The 27,995-nt window shown below is 43.5% G+C and overlaps 1 protein-coding gene across 1 annotated transcript; it reads right to left on the reverse strand.

Annotated features, from left to right (window-relative positions):
- Positions 1-704: 704 nt before the first annotated feature.
- On the reverse strand, positions 705-27,896 carry SRSF4 (serine and arginine rich splicing factor 4). Its single transcript, XM_032863977.1, has 6 exons — positions 27,655-27,896; positions 10,397-10,539; positions 9,385-9,497; positions 5,874-6,088; positions 2,406-2,495; positions 705-2,205 (listed from the first exon to the last, which is right to left on the reverse strand). The coding sequence occupies exons 1-6, from the start codon at positions 27,759-27,761 to the stop codon at positions 1,371-1,373; spliced, it is 1,503 nt and encodes a 500-aa protein (XP_032719868.1). The 5' UTR covers positions 27,762-27,896; the 3' UTR covers positions 705-1,370.
- Positions 27,897-27,995: the final 99 nt, after the last annotated feature.

Below are 27,995 nucleotides of genomic sequence, written 5' to 3' on the forward strand. Positions count from 1 at the left end.
GAGGTCCCTGAACCCAGAGGAAGTTACAACTTCCTCCTCTATGCCCACTGTTTACCCTAGTGACGTTCATCACTTGCAACCAGACCACGAACCCCAGGAGGGGCAAGAAACGCGCACTCTGTCGAAGGTGAGAGAACATTATTTTAAACCAAGGGGCAGCCCCCAGCCCACCCGTAGGCAGCAGTCCCTGAAGCGACTTGCTCTCCTCCCAAGCCTGCCAGAGCACGTAATGCAGGCCCTTCAGCTTCCTCTGCTCCTGGCGCCTCGCAACACTCCCTCGGGTGGACACCGCGCTGGAACCACTGTACCCCTAGGCCTCTCGTTACAGCCAGGCCAGGAGTGAAAAGAGGTCCTCCAACATCGTTTTTCCTCCCGGCTTTCAGTCAGTCAAATCCTAAGGTGATGAGGTTTGCTACTTCGGCTTCGTGGCAGGAAATGCCACCGCACCCGGTGATGCTGACCTCCCGAGCCGATCCACGTCCCTCTCATCAGCTTGGCTGTAAGCTTCTTGAGAGGAAGGACTGTAACTTCCTAAGAAATCTGTCTTTATTCTGTTGGGTGAGAAAAATCCTTTAGGAATAACGACTGGCTCCCTACCCACTCGTGGGTGACCTCCAGGAATGTGACACTCTGAACTTTTTATGCTAAGAAAAGGAATACCGAGATAGATCAGGAGAGGCAACTTGGATTCAAACACCGTGAAATTTTGTCAAGCAAAAATAGTCTTTATTCAAATTTAATGGAAACAGGGGTCACTATACTTTGCAAGACGGGGAAAAATAAAATTAAAAAAAATTCTTTTCTTTTCTTTTTTAATATAAAACAATATAATCACAATACCAGAATATGGAACTCTACAGTTTATTTCCTATGGGTTACTGCAGGTATCAATTTTCCTCGACTGTGCTATTCACAACTTTGTTAAGTCCAAAAGTATGAAACCAAAGTGGTAGGAAACTTAAGACTTCGCACTTTCACTAAATGGCAAACATCAAAGGGCATCAATTCAAGGGCAAAAATGGCTGAACTCACCGTACCTACCTATGTCAGCATTCCAGCCTGAAAGCCGTCCAGGTACTGAGCTCCCTGTAGGAAAAGGCCAGGCTGAGGGCCGCGGTGGTTTGGATATTCTACTGTGGGCCATGAGTAAAGGGGTTTTCAAAGAGAAGATTGTTTTCAGTCGAGCAGGAAGGCCTGGTGCCAGGAGGCTTTACGGAGAGGAAGCACTTAGATTGAACAATTGTAGACACACCATTAGGGGAGTTAAAAATGTACAGCAGTGACATATGTTCTACTTGGATCACTTGTGCTACGGCTACCAAACATGTACAAAAGACTTCTCGGGGAGTTCCAGCTGTGCTCGTAGCCAGTTAGGACCGCGAGTGGGACCTGGATCTAGACCGAGAGGGCGATCTGGACGCAGACCTGGATCTGGACTTGGACCGAGACCGGGTTTTTGAAGCGGACTTTGATCTGGAGCGTGATTCTGATGGAGGGTTGGGTTTGGACTTGGAATTGGACCTCGACCGGGACCGGGTCTCCTGATTGGTGCCGGCATCCGCACTCTCCCCTCGGCCCTCCCTCTGGCCGGACTCCGCCTTGGCGTGCTCCCGCTCCTTGGAGGCCGAGCGGGACCGCGACCGGGACTGCGAGCGCTCGGCGTCCTCCTTCTTCTTCTTCTTGCTGCTGCCTGACTTGCTGTCGCGCTTACTGCCCCGCTTTCGGCTCCTCTCGCTCTTGCTGCGGCTACGGCTACGGCTGCGGCTGCGGCTGCGGCTCTCCTCACGGCTCCTCTTCCTGCCCTTCCGCTTGTCCTTGCTTTTGCTGCGGCTGCGGCTGCGGCTACCGCCTTGGCTGCGGCTGCGGCTCCTGTGGACGCCCTTCTCCTGGCTGCGGCTCTTCTCCTTGCTTCTGCTCCTGCTCACGCTCGCGCGCTTCTCCTCCACTCGCCTCTCCGGACTCCTGCTGCGACTTTTGCTCTTGCTTTTGTGCCGACTGGGACTCCGGCTCTTGGACTTCCCGGCGCCGTCGCTGTTCGGCACCTTCTCTTCGGCCTGGTCTTCGCTCTTGCTGCGGCGCTTGTCGGCGCTGCGGCTGCGGCTGCGGCTCTTGTCATCCTTGCTGGGGCTCCGGCTCTTTTCCTTCTTGCTGCGGCTGCGGCTCTGGCTGCGGCTGCGGCTCTTGCTCCGGGAATGCGAGCCTGACCTGCGGAGACACGCGCACCGGCCTCACTCACAGCCCCGCTGTGCGGAAGCAGACGTCCCGACAGAAGTGGGGGGGGGCGCGTGGTGGGCACGGGCCCGGGACGGCTTTCTGCACCCCAACTCTTATCCCCTAAGACCCAAGTGGGACACGGTCCGCGTGCACCCTGCAGACCGCCTCTGCGTGCACCAGGGAACACCCACCTGGACCGAGATCTGCTCTTAGAATGGCTGCTTTTGCTGCTGCCGCTTCGGCTTCTGCTCTTACGAGAATGTCTGCTTCGGGAACGAGACCTAGGGGGAGAGAATATTCTTTAATACTTGCTGATAAAAGGCTAGCTGAACAGGAAGGCATTTTATAATCGAAAAATAGGTCTGGCACTGGCTGTGTCCTGGCTCAAAGTTGAAAGAGAACGCGCTCCACGGGTTCTAGGTCCGAGGATCCAGTACCTGCAAACGTTCCACCCGCACAGCTTCCCTGACACTCAGCACCTCTAATCCTGAAAGGCTTTCCCCCACGCCCACTTTTTGCTGGGTCCCTTCCTTCTTTCCACAGATGCCACTATTATTTACCCAGTTCCTACAAGAGATACCGTAGCGACCCCGAACTCTTTCCTCTCCCCTCGTCCTTTTCTACACTCATCTGCCTCTTCATGTGCAGCCACCCACCTCTGCTGCTGCCCTGACCAAGCCAACTCCATCGATCACGGTCCCTCAGCAGCCTCCTTCCTAGCCTTCCTGTGAACCCTTCTGCCCTTTACCGGATTCACTCACTGTGCCCAGAGAGCCGTTTTCAAAATACATCCAAGCTCTAGAAAAATCTTTAAAAGGCCAAGACTGTGAACTCTGCTTACTTCCTACCACTTGAAACAGGGCTCTTGGGGAAATGACTGATTCCAAGAGCAGGGCCAGGAATGCACAAGATGGGCCTAGAACATCTCCTCAGGGCAGAAAGAGGGAAACGTTCAAAGACTGCTACCATCTACCTAAAAGGACTTTTGGCCAAATACGATGAACCTGTATTGCCATCACACTTCTCTAGACCTAACTTCCAGTTTCAGGGAAGCAGGGGATAAAGCACACGTTCATCGATGCTAAAAGGAAACAGAAAATTCAGAATGTGGGGTACTGCTAAAAAAAAAAAAAGGTCAATGTTGTTTGGTGGGGGGAGAGGATAAGGGGAAGGGGGCTGCTTCAAACCACAGAGATCCAACACAACCTCTTATAATGCAAGACTAGACTGGGATTCTGGTCAGGACAAAAGTAGATCTGAAAATGGCCTGGACAGAAGATAACTACGGAATCGCTGCTGAGGTTCTTAGCTAGGAAAATATAGATGAGGTCCTCCTCATTCATGGACACACGTGCTGATGTATTTAGGGGGAAGCATCAGGTCTTCAACTTCCCTTAAAATGCTACGACAAAGTGAACATGTAGGGCACGTGCATAAATATGCACACATATGAACAGAGAGGAAGACAGCAGGAGGGTACACAGGTGTTCATGAACCATTCTTGCAACTTTGATATTTGAAAATGATCGCAATGAAAAGCTTGAGAAAAAATACACTGAAACACATTCATAAGAAAACCAAACAAAACCAAGATACCGAAGACACAGGAGCCAACTTTAAGGGCTCCCAATGACCAAAGACAGAACAATTTGAGCATAAAAAATTTGCTGCAGGAGATGAAACGCATCAACATCTGAGAATTCATTCAAAATGATATTAATACTAAATCACCACCCTCATCGTTACCTTTGGGGAACCCTAGGGCACATTTAAAATTCTAAAAGTTGGTAAGTAAAGGTGTCAAACTTTTATTTTGCACTTCCTATAAAAATTGTATTGGAGAGCAACAAGAGTGGAAATCATCGACAGAATTACAGACTTTAAATCCAGAAAGAATGAGGAAATTAGAAAGTCATCAGTTAGCAACTGTGACTGACTGGCTCCAGCGAGGGAGGATGCTAAGATGCTAAGACCGTCAGACGGACTGTCGCAGGACTCCGTAACAGCTCGGGCTCACAGCCCCGGCACACTGTGCTCTCCCCATCATTTGCAGTGGGACATCCAGACACCACACGAAGGATGCAACAGGAAGTATAAAGTACTAGTTATGAGGCTGACCTGCTAAAATACTGGCCCTACTCTACATGCCTCAAGATCTAATGCAAGTACTAACTGTAAGTTTATAGGGAATATGGGAGAGAGGATAAAAGGAACATAAGTATCACCACAAGATGCGATCAGACAAATCTCCACTAGGAGAAAATCTTCAAAGCAGGCAACAGTTTCTTCAACTAAATGCATGGAGAATTTAAAAAAAAAAAAAAAAAAAAAAAAAGGACAAAGGAGGACATACCAGTGATTAAAAAAAGAAGAGACATGCCATCTAATGGCAATGTGTAACCCCAGCTGGGATCCAAGGATAACAAAGCAACTGTGAGCATACGTATCTGAGACAACTGGGGAATCTGCATACAAATTTACTAGCTGTAATATGGCATCACGGTTTTAGACTTTAGACGTACACACTGAAATAATCATGGGTAAAATGACAGGATGCCCAGACTTGCCTTAAAATGAGGCAGTGGCAATGGTGGGGAGGCAAGACTGGCAAAATGACAAGAGATAAAGCTGGATGGGAACAGGCATAAGGGAATGCAGGGCTCACTGTTTTCTCTAATGCTTTATGTATTTGACATTTTCCTTAAGAAAAAAACTAAAAAACAAAGCCAAACCTTAAAAGCTTAGAAATCTCTAGTGACTTCCCACTGCTCGGAAATCCTTACTTGGCCTATGGCTTGGCAGGATCTGGCCCTTCTCTGCACCACCTCAAGCTGTTCTTGTCCTGCTGCCCTCTGCCAAAAGTACAAGGGCACTAATCCTTTCTCTACCCGCCACCTCCAGCTTCTCCTTAGAGCTCAGCGTCTATGACACATCCTTAGAGAAGCCCCTGTCAGTTCTCCAAACTGGTGCTGTGTACATTTCCTTTGCCATACACTTATCACAGCGGTCATTATTTGCTCAATGCTTGTTTTCTCCACTAGGCTGAGTTTCATGAGGGCACGGACCGTATTTGTCTCGTTCACAAGTGCCTGGCCTAGTGCTGAGTAGCTGCTGAATAAGAAAGTCTCCACTCTTAGGGCGCCTGGGTGACTCAGTTGTTAAGTGTCTGCCTTCGGCTCAGGTCACGATCCCAGCGTCCTGGGATGGAGCCCCACACTGGCCTCCCTGCTCAGTGGGAAGCCTCTTCCACTCCCTCTACTTGTGTTCTCTCTCTGTGTTTCTGTCAAATAGATAAATAAAATCTTAAAAAAAAAAAAAAAAAAAAAAAAGGGTCTCTACTCTTGAGTAGGTGGTGTTTGGGAAAGTAAACCAAGGGACTACTTGCCATGTTTGTCCCCAGAAAGGGTATGATCTGGGGTACCAAAGAAAAAGTATGAAAATAGGTCACTGTTATCTGCTTCAGAGAAAGAATTTCGATTTGTGCACATGATGTAAGAGTTCAAGAGTTTTACAAATAAATGTTCAGTTCAAAGTTTGGAGTTACCGAACCAGACAGAACCATGTGCTAAGAATTCAACAGGAGAATGGAAATGGACTATTCATCTATGTACTCATTAAGGAACTGACAGTAAGCACCGACACGCAAATGTTAGCAGTACCTTGAGTGGCTCCGGCTCCTGGAGTAGGACCGGCGTCGTCGAGAACCTGGCTTGTCTTCAACTAATCTGATTTTTCTGCCATTGACTTCAGTTCCATCTAACTTTTCCAAAGCTCTTTTCATATCAGAATAGGACACAAATTCAATCACCCCTTCATTTTTGCGTCCCTTGTGAGCATCTGCATAGGTCACTTCTCCTGCCTGACGCATATAATCCTTAAAAAAAAAAAGAAAAATCACTCAATAGGTTATGATATATTTTGTTAATGCAATTATCATAACGAACGTTAAAAACTAGTTTTCTTCAGAATGGAGTTTACTCTTTAAAATATTTCCATCTACATACCAACCATTTACTAAGGTTCTTTAAAGCACCAGGTGAGTGGTAGAGACAACAAATATTTACTCCTTTAAATAGTTATGTGTGAATATGAACATTTTTAACTATCACTTCCTAAATTTTAGAGTGGCTAGTTTGTTTATAGCAGCATTAGACTCTCATGTTACCACACGAGTAAATGTTAGAGATCTTTTACATTTCATTATAAATACTTGTTTAAAAACATATATAAATATTGACATCTAGGGTTATATAAAAAATTCATAAAGGGATTATGAGATTAGCACCTCTGTTTTACTTAAAATTGCTGGTAGGGGGCCTGGCTGGCTCAGCTGGAAGAGCATGTGACTCCTGATCTCAGGGTCATGAGTTTGAGCTCCACGCTGGGTGCAGAGATTACTTAAATAAATAGAACTTAAAAAAGAAAATGAAATTACGGTTATATCATTTCTTCAAAACAAAGGCAACAGAACAGTAATGTCAAGCTCTGGCTTCAAAGGTGCAATAACCCAAGTCCCTTTATTGCTGTTTCCTCTTTGCTCAGGCTCTCCTGGGAGTTCATAAAACCCACTGGGAGGACACAACTAACATGCCAGATACATACTGAAGTGGCGCCTGGCTGGCTCCGCTGCAAGAACACTGGCTCTTGATCTTGGGGTTGTGAGTTTGAGCGCCACGTGGGGTATAGAGATAACAAACAAACAAAAACTTAAAAAAAAAAAAAAAAAAAGTGGGGGCGCCTGGGTGGCTCAGTCGGTTAAGCGTCTGATTCTTGATTTTGGCTCAGGACATGATCTCAGGGTCATGAGGCCAACCCTCACATTAGGCTCACACTCAGTGGGGAGGCTGCTTGAGATTCTCTCCCCCTACCCTTGTAGCCCTACCCCTCTCCCTGCTCTAAAATAAATCTTAAAAAAAAAAAAAAAAAAAGTGATGTATAGATGAGATCATATTAGTGTTTGAAATGACCATGACATTTAGATAAATTTAGAACTTAAGGTTTTATAGCTAATTTCCCCATAAATACTTTGTATGCAGTATATACCTACTCAACACAGTTTATTTTTGTTACTGCTTTCCTCTGAACACATGCCATTCAATACCTTCTTTGCTCACTGCATCACAAAATGTTTAAGTGTCAACATACAACCTTCACAAGTAGGGTGTCCAGTACTATTTCTGGGGATTTCCCAGTTGTTGGGTATTTCAGGTTATGTATAGTCTCTTGCTATGTTATTATAATCCAGCAAGGGAGTATCTTTGCAGAAAATTCCTTCAACTGAATTACTGGTAGGAGTGGGGGCTCTAGATTAAAAAAAGGTCCATATAATTCATCACCCAAATCTGGACACCTCTGAGACTGAAGATGCTATGAAGTTATGCTGAGACTGGGACTATGTTGGACAGGTTGAGAGGTAAAGGCCTTGAAGAATGACACTACTTTTGTTTTATTATTTCCACACTTCCAAATTATTAGTAACAGCAGCTAACTATTAAATGTTTACTGTAGGGACCGGCATGATTAAAGTCCTAACATGAGATAGATACAATTATTTTTCCCACTTGGCAGAACAGAAAACTAGAATATACAGACTTCAGAATCTGAATTAATACTACTTACCCCACCTGATAGGTCAAACTACCAGCTCTCAATGCCTCTGGAGGCAGACTATCATATAACTTTTCTCTCAACACCAACATCACGGGGTGTTATGCATTTGTAATTTTAAAAACAAACAACAGCTGTTAAATTTACTTTTGCATTTCCTCAATTAACAGCATTTACTGTTCCAGGAGTAAAAATGGGTATGAATCCCATTTTTATAGTTGAAAAATATAAGGCACAAGAAGAAAGTAACTTGGTAACGTACAGTAACGGACAGGTGGCAGAGCTGGGATTCACTGCAGATAGGTGGGCCCCAGAGCCCTGGTTTTAAGTCCGCTCTGACTTACAAGGACATCCGCTCTATGACTCTCTTTTCCAGAGAGTGAAACTACCAAAGGCACAGAAGTAGATGATCAACTGAAGACACGGGCTAAACTCCATTTTAACCAAAAGTCTGAAAGCCTTTCCCAGTTTCTACCCAAACATCAAACCCTTAACTTCCCGAACACCGAGTCATCCCTGCAGTGAGCACAGGTGAGGGCCGCCTCTACTACTGCAGAAAAAGGCACCAAGCGCTGAAGAAACGCCAGCTTAGGTTGTACTCCTGCCTCCCGCGCTAAGACCAACGTGTGAGCCCTTTCTGGATCTTGTCTTTGTTATCTAAAGACTGTTGGGAGCAAATTTAAAAAGGGATATACAATTGTTTCAATGAGTTAAAACCGTATGAATGTAAGATCCTTAACTACTTTTTGCTGAACCTAAATACGCTCACTCATTTGGCTAGAGAGGACTTAACAATGGACTAAAAATAAGAAGTGAGAGTGGAAAGTGTGACTTTCCTTTTCTTCTGTCCTTCTACCATCCAGATTAAGACACTACTCAAGCCTTTCTTCCCTACTGAGCTTAAAAACAGTTGTTGAAAACTAAGCTAGGTTCAGTGTACTGGATGGTCAACAAAGCAACCGGACCTTAATCTTTGACCTTAAAACTCCTGGAGGATGAGTATTTCATGGGGGAAAAAAACCCAACACAACAAAACCTTATGAAAGAATGAGTCAGATAGTCATTTTCCCCAACGAAGAGCTACTCACAAACGTTGAGTATTACAGCTAATGTTGCAGGAAACACTGGTGGTTCCAACTTTTTGTTGGTGAGAAACTATGATGGCATCTCTCTCTACAACAAACTATACAGTGGCAAATTTAATACAGGTTGTCTTTAGAGTGATGGTCCCCTAATGTACAGTAATAGTGAGATTCTGATGCCTTTTCTACTCCTATGGAAGCTTTAAAAGTTTTTGTTTCTACTTTTTAAATAGATTTTATTTTTAAGCAATCTCTACACCCAACATGGGGCTTGAACCTACAACCTCGAGATCAAGAGCTGCATGTTTCACTGAGCCCACCAGGAGCCCCTGGAACCTTTAGAGATATTCCAAGCTTCGGGAAAGCTTTCAAACATATAATACCATTACATTCTTCATTCACATGGCCCAGCATAAAATTATCTCTTTCCCAAGTTTAACTCCTCCCCCACCTTATCCCAGAAGGTTAATAAGGCCCAAACCTTTAGGTCTTGCCAGCTGCATCTACTTGACAAATTCTCCACAATAAGTCTGTATTCTGTACGGGTAGGAGGGCCATACTTATCTCGGCCACTTCTTCTATAACCATATCCACCTTTGGAAGTTTCAAATAGATAACATTACTTCAGTGAGGGAAAAGGAAAAAGTGACACAGCACATATTCCCCTTAAGTCTACCACTTACCCCCACCCCAGACAGCACAGATATTTTAGTTCAATCCCCGCCCCTTAATTCTAAACTAGATTAAAAAAAAAAAAATCAACTAAACATGAAATTTAATTTAATTTACAAAGTGGTAAGTATATATATATATATATTTTCATTAATATTATATTTAAAATTAACATGCATAAATTAAAACTATTAACAATTTAGAAATAAGTAACCAAATTACTAAATCAGTTACTGGTGTTACTCACAGTGATTAAAGTTTTGTGAATATTTTATACGAAAAAAAGATTTTCAGGCACCTATTTCAGTTTAATCTCATCTGTGTCTAACCCTTGGGATCCTCACCACCCAGGTCTAATGGGGAAAGGTTGCGGTCGTCACATGGCTTCCTGTTTTGGTCAGCCAAGGGCCACAATGGTTCAAAGAGCCACGCATGGAAAGGTAACCCAAGGTCAGCAAATGGAACAGGCAGTCATCTTAGCCTCAAAGGATTCTTTTAATTAAAACATTGAGGTCTTTGTTAAATCTATGTTAAACAATTGCATTACAGAGAAAAAAAAACAACAACACAAACACACATCATTAAACATATTTATAAAGTATTAAAACAAGAACTTTATGTCATTAATTAAATTAAAATTAAGCAGTATCAAAGATATTTATTTGCAATATTACATTTAAAAAGATACACAATTTATAAAACAAATAGCTTAAATAGCAATACATTTCAGTGTAACATTAATTAATTAATTACTCAAAAAATTAACATTTAACAACAAAGGCATGTATGGCATTGATACAAATGCCCTTTCAAATGCTTACTGCGTCCAGAACCGTAACTGCCATCTCGACGTGGGCCGCGGGCATGCTCAACAATTACTCGCTCACCACAAAGGTCTTTGCCATTTAGTTCATAAACAGCATCATCTGCATCACGCAGATCATCAAACTCCACAAACCCATATCTAGAAGAGAGCAAACAAAATCCTGGTTGGTGCCACTCTGACATCCAGCTTCACTACCATTAAAGAGAAAGCAATGAGGGTCATGCTTAGCAAAGGTTAGGTGGGTTTTGCAAACTAAGGATCGGCCTTCTCTTCCCTTTGGCTGAAACCACTCTGCTTTGTGCCAACAGGCACTGCAAGAGGATGGGGAGACTTCTCAAGGCAGACTCCTGTCTTTCTAGTAGGAGGCTCGCTACATACACGGAGACCATTTCTTTTGTTCCCCAAGTAGTTGGTGGCAGTAGCAGAGACCTCCAGAGGGAGGCTTGGTATGAAGGACCAAAATATGTGACTCTATGACACTGAGTATTTGCCCTTTTCACATAAAAACTTTCTCTTTTTTTTAGTTCTCAAATGAGAACTTCGAGAACAACTAGATCTACATCCAGGCACTGCTTTTTACGTTTGGAATAAAATACCCAGTAAAAAACTCACAGTAGCTCAAATCTCCGTGAAAGGAAAAAAAAATTTTTTTTTTTTATTAAAGTTCCTGTTCTTCTGCCTAAACAAATTAATCACAAATGAATTAACTAACTATCCTAGAAATTATCAGTGGAAAAAAAAATCAGATCTATTCACTTCCTCATGATTTTGCAAATTCACTTCCAGGAGCTTTTAGGTAAGCTAGAATTTTCTAAAGCCTATCTATATAGGACTGTGCAAACTTCTTTACACAGCATGGCTAGGAATTTCCCATCAAAGAGGTTTACTGGTTTTCACATATCTGAAAGAAAGCCCCCTCCCCACTGAATCCTGTTCACGTCTGTTAACAAAACTTATAAAACTGAACAGCAAAATGTGTAAGGTATTCATAGGTAAGGTTGAACACCCTATAAAACCCTGTTATCAATAAACTTCAAGTCTGGTCTAACAACACAGCTGTGAAGTCTAGCGTTGTGACCACTGCCTATATTTAAAAACCAAAACCATCTTCATGATTTTACCTAATCACAAAGGAAAGTTACAAGCAATGTCTTTAACAAAGCTGGATACACAGGCCAACAGTGACCAGTGTTCCGCTGCGTCTAAACGGACTGGAACTAAAAACAGGTGACAAGGCTTGCCAGGAGTTCATCCAGCCTGACCGACATTATTCCAGTTTCCTTAGCATGTGATGCTGCATTCAGCAACATGTTAAGTGAGAGAAACTCGGAATTGTGGGATTTTCCTTTTACGGAAGAGTTTCTTTCCAACCAGACCCTCCAGAGGAGACAGTGAATGGCTGAAAACTTCGGAGGTTTCTTTAACTGAAATGTCTGAGTGGCATTCAAACTTCAAGTCACTGAATCTCAACTCCATTTAAAAAAAATGGAACACAGACACACTGGGTTGTTCAATGGGAAATGTTCTGCAGTAACACAATTCGGAAGCCACCCGGCTCAATCTGTGGGCTAGGAAGCCTAAAACGTGGTTTGATGCCTCTAGAAGGCTGGCATCGCTGTGCAGCGTAGTAAGAGTCATTTTGAACACGATGTCCTATTTGACAAAGCAAGTAAAGCCTCTCCCAATCATTGACTTACTATGTTAAAGAGTGTTTTACAGTCACTGAGAATCTATCCCTGATAATATATTGTAACTGCCTTTTCCTTTCCTAAGTAGAGTGGGATAGCAGGAAAGCTGTACTATCATTTTTAGAGACCAAGTTAAATAAAAGAGCAAGTAAAAAAAAATCAAATCTACTTCCTACTTAGGTTTCTTTCTTGACAGATCATGAAATACTCCCCTGCCCCCAAAAGTACCTTCCTTAATTTACTTGTCAACTGGTCACAGGTCTGCTCTACCCACAGCATCCGCACTCCTGGCATCCTATGGGTCAGAGCCTGATGCCAAGGAAAGAGTAATGTGAGAAAAACACTTGCCCCGGGCGTATGAAATGCCCCGGTGCCCCTCTAAGGGTGGGATGCTGGCTCAGCACCACTTGCTGCCCCCAACTCGCCTAACGAGGTGTCTGAAGGGCAATACGGACTCCCAAAGAGTAACAAATCACAGGCACACCCAAACGGTTTTCTTCAAAATAACCAGGGTTTACAACTATTCGAGGTCAGAGAAGTTAAGACCCCAAAGCTCTGCCAATCGTCTCAACTAGAAAGGCCGGCTTCCAGCACTAACGGGTGATGCTTCTGTCAGCCCTACATGGTACATCTCCCAGACTCAGACCCCTCTGTGCGTGCTCACTCGCTTCTAAGGCTTACAGGCAGAACCTGCTCTGACCTTGGAGGGAAAGTAATGACAATCTGTTAAATGGAGACACAATTATCTAAAAACCAAAACCAAAACCAACTAAGGCTCAAACAGACCAATCCTTCTCTGCAGCTGGGGCTGAAGCAAGGCATACCCTGCCAATAATATTATTCCCTGAGCTGTAGGGACCAATTTGTGTTATTAGAGGAAAATAGCCCTTAACAGTCAGTCTTTCCTTAAGAGTTACTTCTAAAATTTCTAATAAGTAAATTCTCATATTGACTTCTAAGTGGGTCACTCAGTAGACACATGTCTGGGATATCTGAGTCACTTATTAAAATAGCTACCCTGAGATAAAATTTATTTTGCTTTACAGAAAAAAAATCTGGCCATTCTGTGAAAAGCCATAGAATCTATTTGGGAGATTTCACTTTATTACTGTTATTATTTTTTAGTACACTCTGTGCCCAATGTGGAGCTTGAACTCGTGACCCTGAGATCAAGAGTGGCATGCTTAACTGAGCCAGCCAGGCCCCCCTATTTGGGAAATTTTTATGTCAAAAGTCCAGCCCAAGGATTTAATCAGGCATGTGACTGTCACTTCTCTTGGCCATGGGCATGCTCGGTGGGACTGGAAGATTAAACCAAATATCCTCTTGCATCACAAACCACACCAGATAGGGACACCTGTTCTGAGAGCAAAGACCAGACCAGTGTGGTTGCCTCTATCACATCACTGTTTATTCCCATCAGCTTTACTGAAAGAATGACTTTGTTTCATTCACTAGGCAGTGAATGGGTCCTCCAAATAAGGCAGAAAGACTACAGAGTAAAACAAAGCGTTACTTAATATTTATGAAGTAATCTCCATATACTAGAAAATATTACCCTACATTCATAATACCCACGAGCCAGATACCTCTATCCCCATTTTACAGATGAGGAAACAGACACACAGCATTAGGTAACTTGCCTGATAAAACAGCAGAGCTGGCATTCAAAACCCATGGTAGGACTCCAGAAGGCAAACTGATAACTACTCCTAACTGGCCTGGGTTCTAGTCCTAGTTGTGCTATCAATCAACTCTGACAAACAGATTTAAGTCATTTTGTTTTCCTGGGTCTCAGTTTATCTGTGAAATAAAAGGAGCTATACTACATAAGCCTAAGGTTTCTCCTAATGTCATTAAGTATGATAGCTAAATGCGGAAATGAGAGAATTTCAACTAATCTGGTAGCATCAGAGGAATAACATAGTGACAGATGGACAGGGATAAATTTAATTTTTAATCATCTCAGGTGCCCTTAAAAATTACTGTATGGGTCCCAATTTTAGTTTTAAATTTTAAAACTGTCTCTGAATTAAACTTAGTGCCTTCAAGAAAATAAAGCCCTCCCTGGTAACTAGTATTAGAGGATCTTTCTACATTGATCTTAACATCACTTTGTGCTTTACAGCAAACAACATGAAACTAATCTACCCCAAAATACTCTCCTTTTGAACTCTTTGTACACACAGGCATTCATGCACACTGTACGTGTCGGCACGTGTGGACCAGTGTGCACACATCTCTGGTGGGACCATGAGTAAGCCTCACAAACACAACCCAACAGCTTTCTTTCCAGCTGCAGACACCCCTCCTCTTCTTTCAGTAAAAACCCACCATCTTTCAGTAATTCCAGTATAAGAATAAAGATGAAGAAGGAATTCAGGAGAATGAATCTTAAGACAAGTTTAAAAATCCCTCCACCGCAGGGCTTGGTAAAAATAAAACAAAAACCTTCCCATGTGCCTCTTCCTGCTTTCCTCCCAGATGTCGTATCTTTCACACATACACCCCCCCCCCCCGCCAAATGCCTATGTGACAAAAAGCATGGCCACTAAATGCACACCATTTTTCAATTAAAAGAAAAACTTCTTTCTTTGCCACTCCTCTGCTATTGCCTTTTCCCTAACTCGTCTTCCTCTGGGTTACATTCTATCCTGACAGATTTACCCAAAAAACAAAACAAAACAAAATGGGAGGAAGAGTGCCTGTCATTTTCTCCCTCAAAAAGCAGGGACCATGATTCTTAGCAAGTATGGCCAGGTTTGTGGAGAGCAGGAACAAAGCCACGCGGAGTTGTGTGGGCTGCTCCAGACTTCAGTGCAGGTGCCCGCCATGGCCAGCTCTGGTGGCCCCCGGTCAACAGCACCCCTACTGCTTGAGCTATCAGAACTCGGGAATGCTGGAACCAGAAGGACGTGGTTTTAGAATTACCCTCAGACTTCCGTTCTGAGAAACGTTAATCACACTTTCTCACCCAAGAATTATCATCTGAGCCTGTGTTGTTGCTGGAGGGGCTTTCCCTGATCCTAATCCTCTCTAGCCATGGTCCCAAATACCACCCCGCACGGCCCACTGAAGAGGATGTGCCGCCTACGCCACCACTTTCAGAAGGACTGAGGGTCACCTCTGTCTCCCGGACATCGTCACTGACTCGAGAGACTGGAAAAAAGTCCCTTCTGAAAACTGAGGAGCAGGAGCTGCTCTGGAGGTATGCTGACCGAGCTCACCGGGCAGGGCAGGACGAAGGGGGTGCTCAGAGCGGGCTAACCCAGGGAGTGGACATGAGGAGCAAGGGAAGGCAAGCCTCCATGCGTGCGCCTGCCATCACCCACCAACACTGCTTACCGAGGGGCATGCCTTGGGTGTTCTCTCTATAAGAAAAATGTGCCCCTTTCCACAGTAGATCTCTGCTCACCTTTGTCCTACAACTGTGCCACATGCTTTTCTTTGTATGTGGACATGACAGTCCTCAGCCAACCATCAGCAGGATGTGAGTTTTGTTTTCCCAATGTGGTGAGCCATTCCCACATTCACTCATTTTCCTTGTAAGAACCGAACCTCTCCATGGCTGGTCAGGATTAGGGATGTTGCTGTAGCCAAGGAAAAATTTTCATCTGTTGAAGTTAACCCATGGGGCGGCTTGAACCCTCAAACTAGGGTCAATAGCACTGTTCTTTAAGGGCAGAGCCCTTAAATCTACCCTGAAAGAAATGGCATTCGGTGAACAGGAATCGAACAGCTTTCTTTCGAAAGTACTCAGTGTTGGTCCTACGCTTCCGTCAACTTGGTCCTATGAGGTGAAAAGAGTTAGGACATATTGACAGGATAGTCATAACAGCAGTAATCCTCACTGTCTGCACAACGTGCCTGGAGAAGTGCAGAAATACCCTTCTGCACCTTTCTCTACTGCTCAGGTGAGGCCACCTCAGAGAAAAGCCTGCCAGTGAGAGCGCTCACTGCCCAATTCCAGAGGTCTGCCACATCCCAGGGAAGCAGTGGTCAGGCCCTCAAAGCACAATTACCCAGCGTCCCATTCACTGCTCTGGGTCACTGATTACGGTTGCACTTTGACTTTTCCGGTCACAGAGGGGTTGTTTAGGACCCACGACTAGGAGCTCCTACCACATGAAGTGGGTTCCTGAGATCCTTTCCTATCCTGAGACAGGAAGGAGGCTGCTCTGGGCATTCTGGCCTCCCTTTCTTTAGCCTCAGAGGAGGGATGGCCATCAAGGCCGCCCGGAGAAGGTGGATGACTTACCCGTGCTCACTGAGTGGCAGAGCTGGGGTGCGACTTCAGGGCTCACCAGTACCCAGTCTGGGGCTCTTTTCACGTCGGCAAACTGGCAGTTCCCGCACACCAAGAGCTCTCTGATTAGAGCTAGTGTGGATTCCTGGTCTGTAAGCGCTGGCCACAGCTCAGTCTGCACTTGATCTTTCCCCACCTTCAAAGAAGAAAACCTACCTCATGATTTCTCTCTCCTGGAGCCCCTGACCACTAATCTCCTCCCAGCACTCGGGATTACCCGGACGACTCCTCTCCGGCTGCCCGCTCAGCCTGCCGCCCGGCCCTTGCTCTCTCATCTGCGGGGGCCCCCAAGGCCAGCCGTCTTCTTCCTGTCTGATTAGTTTACTTAATTCCAGGATATGGCTATTCTTACTTAGTCAACTTGTCTCTTTGGGTGTAGCAGGGAAAGCCAGCTCCTAGATCATTCTTTTGCTCACAGGTCTATAATGACTCCTAAACAGCTTTGTTTTGAGCGTTCTCCAAACCTGAGTGCCTTGAGTACACAAGGTGAAGCAAAACAATCTTCTTCCACAGAGTTGAGAATTCTCTCTCTTACGAAGTCTCCCACACTCGCCTAGTTATCTGAGCACCTTCTTCAGCTCTGGCACTTCTATTCCACTTTATGTTTTACCTGACAATGTTTCTATGGCCTTTCAAGGCCTTGCTCTTTTTTCTGTGCGCTGATCCTCTCATTTGATTATGTGCTCTTTAATGACAAAGACTTAATATTTAGTATGGTGCCTGGCACGCAGTAAATAATTTATCTGTGATATTCCATTCATTCCTCGTACTGTATGTGAAGAAGGTACTATTATTATGATTACTCCCATTTCACAAATGAGAAGACTGAGGCTTGGACAGCCTAAGCTACTGTTCATTGCCAAGGAGCTCGTAGGTGGTTATGGCTGGATCTGAACCCAGATCCACCTGACTCCAGACTCAAGTTCTAAACTACCAGGTTACACTGCCTTTGTAAAGGCAGATGCTGCTTCTCTCCCACAGTCCTGAGTACAACCCTTTTCATTTAACAAATGTTGCTGCTTGACTTGATAATCTAACTTCGGATAAGCCAGGTTGTATTCAAGTTTTTAGTAAACGGGGTAAAGTCTCCAGAGAGATAAAGAAATTGACCTTGGGGCAAAGGTGAGGCCCCTCTACTCTTGGGGTATGTGACAACCAGGTTACTTTCACTCTTGTCTTTTGGTTCCCATTAGCCAGTGTCAGCCATCTGGTCCTTCCGAAAACATGTGTGGGTTCAGAACATAACAGACTAGAAGAATAGAGGAAAAATAAGATTATTCTGTGCAATCCCCATTCTGGAGGTCCCACAACAACCCCTGGAACCTGTCTTTGGTTTTAAGGCTCAGCAAAAATTAGACCAGCATAGAGATGACAGAGAGTTGGGCCTAGAGGTGGTAGATGTGAATGGATATTGACAAAATTATGTATTTAAGAATGCATTTAATTAGTTTTTTAAGGAATGGTGACTGGGACCAAAAAATATAAGCATGAATGGTATGGAAAAAAAAAATGGACCAGAAATCAAAGAATACTGTAAGGTTTACGGACTGCCAACTACACCAGGATTACAGCAGCGGCAACCAGGAAAGTACTTTGCAGATGATAGGAACCTAAGATCTGATTTAATTTTGTTTAATTCCATACTACTATTAACTACTCCAGTCCACCAGAATTCTTTCTTTCTTCAAATTCCTTTGTAATTACCTGCACAACTCTGAGGTTTACTGTGAGCTCACCGATGGAGACACCAGTACTCAGAGCTGGGAAGGAACTTGCCAAGGCTACCCAACACTTGGGGTCCTTCCTAGCCAAAGTCAACACTCACTACCATGTGCTACTGCCTCCCACACAGTAATGGAAAGATGTGGTCCCAAGAGAAATTTGAGAAATCCAAGCTCTAGAAGCACAGAAATCAGTTTTATCAAATTATGTGCTGTGGAAGAGAGATGCCCACATGACTCTTAGCATCTTATGACAAATACTGAATGGTAAAAAATACCATTTCTGCATCTGATAGGTATTGATACCAGGAAGTTGTAAACACTTATTCTCTAAGTTACTTGTGGAACCAAACCTATCAAAATTACCAAATTTTATAGTTCATCAAAATTTTAGCACCAGTCTAGGAAAACAGAGAAAGGTAACATCATTAAGGGAATGCCAGCCCATCTCTAAAGGAATGCTCACATATCAGGGGGAAGAAAATATAATAGAAACAATCAGTGCCTTAAATATTGAGCAATAAAACAAAATTCCTCCAGAATAGGAGGAGATAGAGAGCAATCAGTATCAAGTTCAAATTCAAGTCTTATTTTGTAACCATTCTATGGGCCTATCTGCCAATTCCTTTCAACTATCCAAAACTGTTTCAAAATGAACTTAAGGCTACTACCTTATTTCCACCCTATAAAATGGGACTACTCCCAGAAAGCAACAAACTCCTGAATAATTTGTGGGTAACCATTACAACCACAACCCCCAACACAAAAAATGTGTTTCATTTACATTTTAAATTCAACATGGCTGCTTTCTTCAAAGCGGGTAAGGGGCAAACAATCACACCTGTGTGCCTTTCCATTTTCTGACACTTATCAACACGAAGAGTAAATGAAGAGATCCCACAAGAAAAGGGGTTAACTATTCCCTGATGACACACTACAGTTCATGAAGACAATCAGATTTTAAAAATATATGTATTAAAAAAAACCCTCAAGAGATGAACGTCATATTACCAGTTTAGGAAAAAAAAACAACAACACTCTAGGGACGTAAGATAGGAATAGGGTATCTGTTACACCCAAGTGAAATAGAAGTTCACATTCAGCAGACAGAACTACTTGATTCCACACAAAAGCCACAAACAAAGCCAGTTTATACTTACCTCTAAAATGGCACTATGAGTGGGTAACAGGTGTTAAAGCCTCTTAGAAGTTATACCTCTGGGACCATCTTGGCTGTTCCCATAATCCCTTATAACCACTCCATGGTCCCCGGGTTGCCGTCAGTTTCTTTTCCTTTTTGGTTAAAGATGCCACTTCCTATGCTATTTCTTAGGGGACACCCTTCCCTTGAAATCAGTCATTTAATTCATTTAGTATTTTAACAATTTCAAATTATTTTAACATTCATGGATCAACAGCTTCTGGTCATCCACACGAAATAACTTTTCTCAAACTCAGTGCTTCTGGTCTGTGGTTCCTGATCCCGTGCCTGAGCCTCCTGCTCACCTCCTCCATTCCTGAAGGCCGGATCCAGACCTCCCCCCTTTCCTCCTTCAGGTGCCCCACTTTCTCTCGGTCTTGGAGGTCTCTGTTTACGAACGCCCCCGATTCCAGCATCCAGGCCTAAAGATGTGGCTGGGGGACTTGACGGAAGGATGACAAGCGTCCTTTGGGTGCTTCTTCAGGTATCATTTGCAGTTCCAAGACCTCCAGACTTTCATCTCAACACGCAGGGAAGGTAACGTAGGGCATTTCCTCAAAATATGGACATGCAAATCCAGAGCACAGCCTGATCCTTCGCCTTCAGAGGCGACCAAGACCAGACAGCCCTAGCAATAATGCGACAGGGATCACTTAACTGCATCTGCTCGCACAATCCCTACCCCGGGCAGCCAGGACAGAGCTGACACCATCTTATAGCTCTTCAAAGAACAGCCTGAGAGTTTCACTAGAGTTTCTGTCTGGGGCCAGTGTCACAAAAACTACCACCAGTTTCACTGGCGGCAGTAACTTTTTTAGCTTGTTCAAGACTGTAGCTGGGACCAGAGACCGAACAGGCTGTGGAACCTAACTACCTTCTCGTCCTTCTCAACAGGACTGAACCATGGAAGGGAAGAGCATGAGAGAGGCTGTGACTGCCATTGCTCCTGCTATATCTGGTATGAGAATAAGAAAGTGGTTCAGCTTCCAGAGTCGGCAAGAACTCATTCTAAAACCTTGAGCCAGGCACTTAATTGCCCGAATTCCTCAGTTTCCCAATCAGTACAAACTAGAGACAACAACACCTGTTAGTAAAGCGCTCTGGTGTACGCAGCTGAAAAATAAATCACCCAAGCGCAAGCTGTTAATTTTTTATTTTATTTTATTTATTTATTTGAAAAAGAGAGAGAGAGAGAGAGGAGAGAGGTCAGTGGGAGAGGCAGACTCCCTGCTGAGCAGGGAGCCTGATGTGGGACTCGATCCCGGGACGCTAGGATCATGACCTGAGCGGAAGGCAGTTGCTTAACCAACTGAACCACCCAAGCTCCTGCTAGTGCTAATGTTTTTTGAAGTTTTGAAATTTCAGTGTTAGCTTACAAATTTATAAAGACCACCCCCAATAATATTCTCTCACATACTATGAGCATCTTTCTTAGAGAAGCTCAAAAAACAATTTTCTGTTTAAGTTTCTTGGATGCATCCAGAAATACTGGGAACCCGTATCATATTTTAGCTAGTCTACATCCTATGCTTACCTTTTAAAAGGGACAAATACTTCACATGGCTCTTTTATTCATATGCTCCCTCAATGAGAAGGGAGGAGCAAGACATTAAACTGAGGAACAGGGGTTTAAAATGACTTGGCCGAATAATTACAATGTTTCTTCTTATCACAAACTGACTGGGGAACCAAAACCACACAGAGTAAGTCTCAAGCCAGGTAATTTATGCAACAACATTTGGTCAAAATTACAGTACGGTTTTGTGTCTTGGCACTGATTTTTCAAAATGACAGAAACTTAAAAATTACCCATGTCTCAGGAAAAAAAAAGTAACATTTAAATTTTAGATGCAGGCCCACTTCTACAAGAGACTGCAGTATAAAAACCAACTTGGTCACATTTGTAATGGTTATACTACTAATGAAGAATGCTACTAAATCCATAGCACTATTTCTCATTATTTCTTACTCATTTAAGAAAAAGTTCTTGGTTAAGACACATAAGACCACTTGCACCTGTGAAATTACCAAAGACTTGAGGTGACACGTGCCATACACTGCTGGTTCAAGAGTAACTGGCATACAGCTTTTCTGAAAGTTGTTTGGCATTACATGCTTTGAGAACCTTGAAAACATTCTTTCCTGCTGTGACACGTGAATTTTACTTCACAGAAACTGTCTTAAGGAATGATAAAAATACAAAGTTTTATGCATGTGATACCAATCACAGTGTTATTTTAACAAGCAGAATTTAGAGATGACCTAAGAGGAATGGTTGGGTAAATCAGGATTCAGCCATACAATAAATTTTCTGCAGGTGTTAAAATGATGTATGTTAAGATTTTTATGTAACAGAAAAAATATACGAGATAAATCAGGCAGAAAAAGTGGGACATAAAATTGCACATAAGACCTTATGTTAGGATGGCTCAGTTGGTGAAGCATCTGCTTTTGACTCAGGTCATGATCCCAGGGTCCTGGGTTCCAGTAAGCATGGCCTGAAGAGGGTGTGTGTGTCCTGGGTCAGCAGGGAGTCTGCTTCTCTCTCTCTCCTCTTTGCCCCTCCTCCTGCTTGTGCTCCTGCACATGCATTCACGTGTACTCTCACTCTATCTCAAATAAATAAATAAAATCTTTAAATAAAAAGAAGACCTTATGTTAAAAGGACTTTATACTTATTTTCTAATCAGTCAACAAGTTCTTTTTAAAAAAAGCTCTTAACAGATAAATGGATAAAGATGTGTGTGTGCGCGTGCACGTGTATATATATATATATATGCACACATGCACACACACACAATAGAATACTATGCAGTCACCAAAAGAAACACAATCTTTTATTTGCAACGACATGGATGGAACTAGAGGGTATTATGCTGAGCGAAATAAGTCAATCAGAGAAAGACAATTATCATATGATCTCTCGGATATGAGGACTTTAAGAGGGAGACAAACCATAAAAGACTCTTAATCTCACAAAACATGCTGAGGGGTACTGGGGGGAGGGGGGATAGGGATAGGGTGGTGGGTTATAGACACTGGGGTGGGTATATGCTATGGTGAGTGCTGTGAAATGTGTAAGCCTGATGATTCACAAACCTGTACCCCTGGGGCAAATAATACATTACTTGTTAATAAAAAAAAAGTTCTTGAAGCTGTTAGGCTTGGTAGGCTAAATGGACAAGCCTTAAAGGCTGCACGATAATTTCCTCATATGCAATTTTAAACATTCTTGTTAAAAATCACAATATTAAAAAAATTATAATGAAGGCCTAGTTGAGAGTTCAGGAAAACAGGAACTCTTAAACACAACAGGTGAAAATATAAATACTCTGTCTAGAGTAATGGAAACCAATGGGTAGCAAAAGCCTTAAAGATGTGTATATACTCTGACTCCAACAAAAGTCCACCCAGGAATCCACCCCGAGATTTACATACAGGATATTTACCACAGTGCCATAAAAGCATACATTAGCAAAAAACCAAAGACAATCTTTCAACATGGTTTTAATTATGTACAATAAGTAACTGCTGAAGGGTGCCTGGGTGGCTCAGTTGTTAAGTGTCTGCCTTCAGCTCAGGTCATGATCCTGGGGTCCTGGGACCGAGCACCACATGAGGCTCCCTGCTCAGTGGGAAGCCTGCTTCTCCCTCTGCCTGCCTCTCCCCCCACTTGTGTTCCTTCTCTTGCTGTGTCTCTGTCAAATAAACAAAATCTTAAAAAACAAAAACAAAAACAAACTGTTGATTTGTGGGAATACTACGAACCCGTTAAGAATCAAGTTGTCAGAGAACACTTCATGACAAAGGTCAAGGTCAGGCTGTCAGGTAGAAACAAACAGGATGTACAGTATGACCCTAGGTCTGTAGAAAAGATGCGGAGGCCTAAGAAAAGCATGGATGTATGAAAAAAAGACAGCCTCAAAATGCAGTGTTATCTTCGGATAATTATTTTTTGTCCTCTGTATTTTAAAAAAATTTATAATATGTAAAAATTTTACAAAAAATTTAAAAATTTTACTATTTTTCAAACACTATAGGAATTAAAAATGGGTCTTTAATTCTAACTATGTATAAACAAAGTTGTTCAAGTGCTCCTTTAAACAAAACTGTCTTAATCTCTTTTTAGATAAATTACTCCAGAACCAAATGCCTTACTTAACAGAAAGATTCAAAGACCTGGACCATAGGGTTCAACTATGCCATTATTTTTGAAGGCAGAACTGCCTGTGGACAAAAAGGTGGTGGGGTCTTTTTAAAGGGAGAGTGTTTGCCTTTTCTTTGTCATTCCTGGCACTCATTAGTTGTGCCATTATCATAAAAATGATAATGCATTTATTGCTATTTGGTGGTGGGTGAAGATAATCTCCCACAGTTCAATTAACCAGAAACCAATAACCTGGAACATTAAACTAATTATATTTCCGTTATTGCTCCTTTAAAACGAAAAGACAAGAAACTAAACAAAACAAGCTCCCATCAAGGACTCAGAGAAAAAATCCCTGTGTAGGGTCTGGGGTTGGGGGATTCATCTCAGTATCTAAAAATCTAACAATGCTCTACAGTGATCAGGGACAAAACCAATAATTCTGACTCACTGAAGAGTCTCAACATATTAAAAAAAAAATTTAAGGTAGCTTCTACTTGAAGGGATTTTCGAGGACAGTGAAAATAAAAACTTCCTGCTTATACTTAAGAAGTTGTGCAAATCCAATTAAACAGAAAAGAACACCCCCTGAGAATTCTGGCTACTCACAATTTCACTGCAATATGAAGCACAGGGTGAAATATATAGCCAAGTTTCTCTGTAGAGTTTTAATTCATGTCTTTGGTTAACTTAAAAATAAAACAAAAAACCCTCAATGATTTGGGGTCTAGCTCCTAGGCAAGTAAAATAATCCCAGGGAGTGAAAAATTAAATTTCTTAACTAAGATATGGAAAAAGTAAGATATAAAGATCTACAACTGTAACCAAAAGATTTTGTGGCAAGAGAAACTACCATCTGAAAAACCTTCTTCTACACTTCACATGATTTATTAATAAAGAAGAAAGCCCACAGAATTCACAAATAATCAAAGGAAGCAAAAGTTACCAGAGTTGGAAGGCTACAGACAGGCACTGCTAATGCTGTTGTTTCCTTGACCCCTGGTCCTATAGTGGCTCTTGCTGGAGTTAGTGTGGCAGGTATGAATGTAGGAGACCCTACACCTACCACCTCGAGTGGTCTATAGGGTCCTGGGAGATCTACATCATGTTGTGGTCCCAAATGAAGCACCTTTTTAGGAATTCTCTGAAATAAAGGCAACCTAGATTAGGTCCCCTGGAATAATAAAATGGCAGGGAATGGATTACCGCATACACATTTTTTGAAATCCCAAGAGGATCCATAAAATTCTCACCTGGACACTAAATCTCCCTTCACCTTCTTCATCTGCTTCCTCATTTGGTGAACTTCCAATTATACCAGTGCTTTATGCCTGTTTAATTCTGAACGTTATCTACTGTCTACTGATACATTTCACTTCTACAAGTGTGAACTCTTCAACAATTCATCAAAATCCTACCCCTCCAAAATCTGCTTTAGAGGTCTGATTACTAATAATTACAAGTAAGGTATGTAAAAAATGCTTCTCAAGGAGACCTACTACCCTTATGTCCAGAACCATAGGCTTACACGTTTCTAAATTACGCCATCTTTCCCTTTTGTACCTCCTCCTTCCTTTCAGACTCCTCCGCACTTCTACAATCTAGTCCAGTCAATTCTTGCTCTAAATCCATCTACACCATTGGTCCTCTGCTCAGCAGTCACTTTCCTTGGCAGGGATTCCTGAATGCTGCCACATGTGCCAGTTTAATCGCCTCACCTGCCTTCGAATCCCTGAAAGGACTTCCCATTCCTCATTTCAACCTTCAGTTTCAATCACAGATTTCATATACATCATGGATTTAGCAGCAGATCTGCTAAGAGAATAGTTCCCCCAAAGAGACCCAGGTATTTAGGGTTTTGCAAGGATCTGCCCTTTCTCTCCATTTTCCAGATTGCTCAATTATTCCCTCCAGAGCCTTTCAATTCCTATCCATGATTTCTGGATGCTCAGTGTAAAATCTTATAGTCAATGCTTCTGGTTCACGTTGTTCAAATCAAGCTAAATCCCTCATGAGACTCAATCCAAGCCTGATTCCTCATTCTTTCTCAAAAGTGTTCCTTACTGGACCACTTCCTCATCACCGGTTATGACATACTTTATTCCCAGACACTTTATTTCAAGCCCCACTCAATTCATTCTTCAAAGCCCATTTCAAACAAATCTCTTCCAACAAACCATTCCAAGTTTTACTTGAGTTTAAAGTGAGGGCAAGCATTTCTTAATCCAGAGTGGACATGTTCTAACTGTCAACACTTAATTTACTCAAGAGCAGAAACTGTTTTTCTTTCTTTCCAATCCATTTAGCACAGTAGCAGGCATCTCGTTGGTGGGTTATTAACATGTTTGTTCCATTAACCTTTTTACCATTAACATCAACATTATTTCCTGCTATCACTTGAGTAACTTTAGAAAACAGACCTCATCAAATACGCTTCATGCTACTAAATACTGAAACTGTCTCCTAATGATCAGTCAAAACCCATTTGATTACAGCTACCATTTACAGCTATGAGCCAAATGCTTTACAATTATCTCTAATGCTCCTTTCCCTTGTAGATAAGAAAACTGATGACAAAATTTACTGTCAACTTAGTTGGCCTCTGAAGAAAACTGGGAGTTTCCACTTCATCTTTCATATGTGTATCAAGCAACAACAAAACCCCACTTTATCTTAAATTCCTTAAGAACCAAAAGCTCTATTGTACCAAGTGAGTAATTTCCTAAACTTTTTACTCTAAATAGGTATTCACAGTAACACTTAAAAAAAAAAAAAAAAATTTTTTTTTTTTTTTTTTAAACTAATCTCTACACCCAACATGGGGCTTGAACTTACAACCTGGATATCAAGAGTTTCATGCTCCACGGACTGAGTCAGCCACGTGCCCCATAATAAACACTTTTATCGAAGACATTTTCCTTAGTAAGAAGGTGATTCTTCCTAACAATTTCTTTGAAATAACTTTTAAAGCCAACCAACAATGTGAGTATATAGAAGCTACCAATTTGTCTCAAATGTGCAACTGAGGTATTTTTCCCAACTTCTCAAGTGTTAGTTGCTAGTATTACAATGGAGAGTAACCTGTAACCATTATCAGACCTGTTGCAAATGTCTTTCATTTTTTTTTTTCAAATAAGCCAAGAGTTCCTCTAACACTCAAGGTTTAGTACCCTAAAATGTCCCCCCCACTCCTTTTAATTTTTAGATCTATGGTTTTGAAGTCCTACCTAACGTTTCCTGGCTCTCCTAGTTTTCCCCGTTGAGTATCTTCTCCGAGCCGGACTCATCTCTTTTCCCTGAAACGTGTAGCCCCGGGTGGCCCTGCTTTGCCAAAGTAGATCAGGAATACAAGTAACAGACCAAACCCGGGGAGGCAGTAAGTTAGCAATTTCGAGCTGGGAATCTCCGTCTCCTTAACTAGCTGCCGCAGATAACTAGCCAGGGAGGCCACGACCTTCTAACAAATTCTACAACGACAAAGCAATTTTTTGGCAAGACGTAGAACGGAAACCACAGTATGGAAACTCTGTACGTAGTCTGAAAGATAACGAATCAAGACTTTAAATTACCCTTGTAGGGGGGAATGGTCAAGGCTTTCAGCGCGGCAAGACGATACTTTCGAAACTGTCACTAGACTACTCGCTCAAACCCGAGTCTCCCGCCCAAAAAAAGTGTGACACATGCACGTCAAGAAAGGGCCTCCCTCCGGAGCTCCTGGCCTCGCGAAAGATGCGTGGTGCCTGTCTGATCCATTAGACTGGCCAAGAGGTGAAAAGCGAGCAGGAAATCCTGTTTATTTCCAGCAGCCCTGAGAGCGGGAAAGGTCTGTTTCTATCCGGAGACGAACCAGACCCCACTGCCGGGGCCCGGGAAGGAAAAACCCAGGCCTCCCCGGCGCCCTGGAGCCGTACCCTCCCGCCCGGAGCCCCAATCCCACTCGGGTTTTCCTTCTCCCCGTCCCACTCAGATCCTCACCATCGCTCCCATTATCCCTCCACCACCCCCACCTGCGCAGGCGCAGTGGGAACCAGGGCCTACCCGCGCCCCCGAGGCGCCGCGACTATGGCGGAGCCGGAGCAGGCCAGTAGCAGCTCCGCGCCGAGCAGGCGTCCCTCTCTTGTCCCCGCGGCCTCCCCACCACCGCTGGGGCCCTGTCCCCACCCGGCCGACCCCTCTTCTGCCCTCCTCACCCGTTCTTCAGATCCACCTCCAGGATCTTCCCGTAGCCCTTAAAGAAGCGCTCCACATCGCGCTCTCGGGCCTGGTAACTCAGGCGGCCGATGTACACCCGCGGCATCCCGGCAACAGCGGCGACGGCTTGGCCCGGCCCCAGCCCCCTTAGGCGGCGGCCGGCGAAGCGAGAGCGCGGCGACGGCGGCGGCGGCAACGGGCGAGCGGCGGGACGGACGCAGCCGAAAGCCAGCGACGTACGCGAGCACGCAGCACGCGAGCGCGCGCCTCCCGCCTTCCCCGCCCTCCCCGCAGGCGGAGGGTAACGGGAGGGAGCGCGCGTTCGCTTCCCGCCCGGCCA

The sequence above is a fragment of the Lontra canadensis genome, unplaced genomic scaffold (assembly GCF_010015895.1).
Source record: "Lontra canadensis isolate GAN:19392208 unplaced genomic scaffold, GSC_riverotter_1.0 scaffold25, whole genome shotgun sequence".
NCBI classification, from domain to species: Eukaryota; Metazoa; Chordata; class Mammalia; order Carnivora; family Mustelidae; genus Lontra; species Lontra canadensis.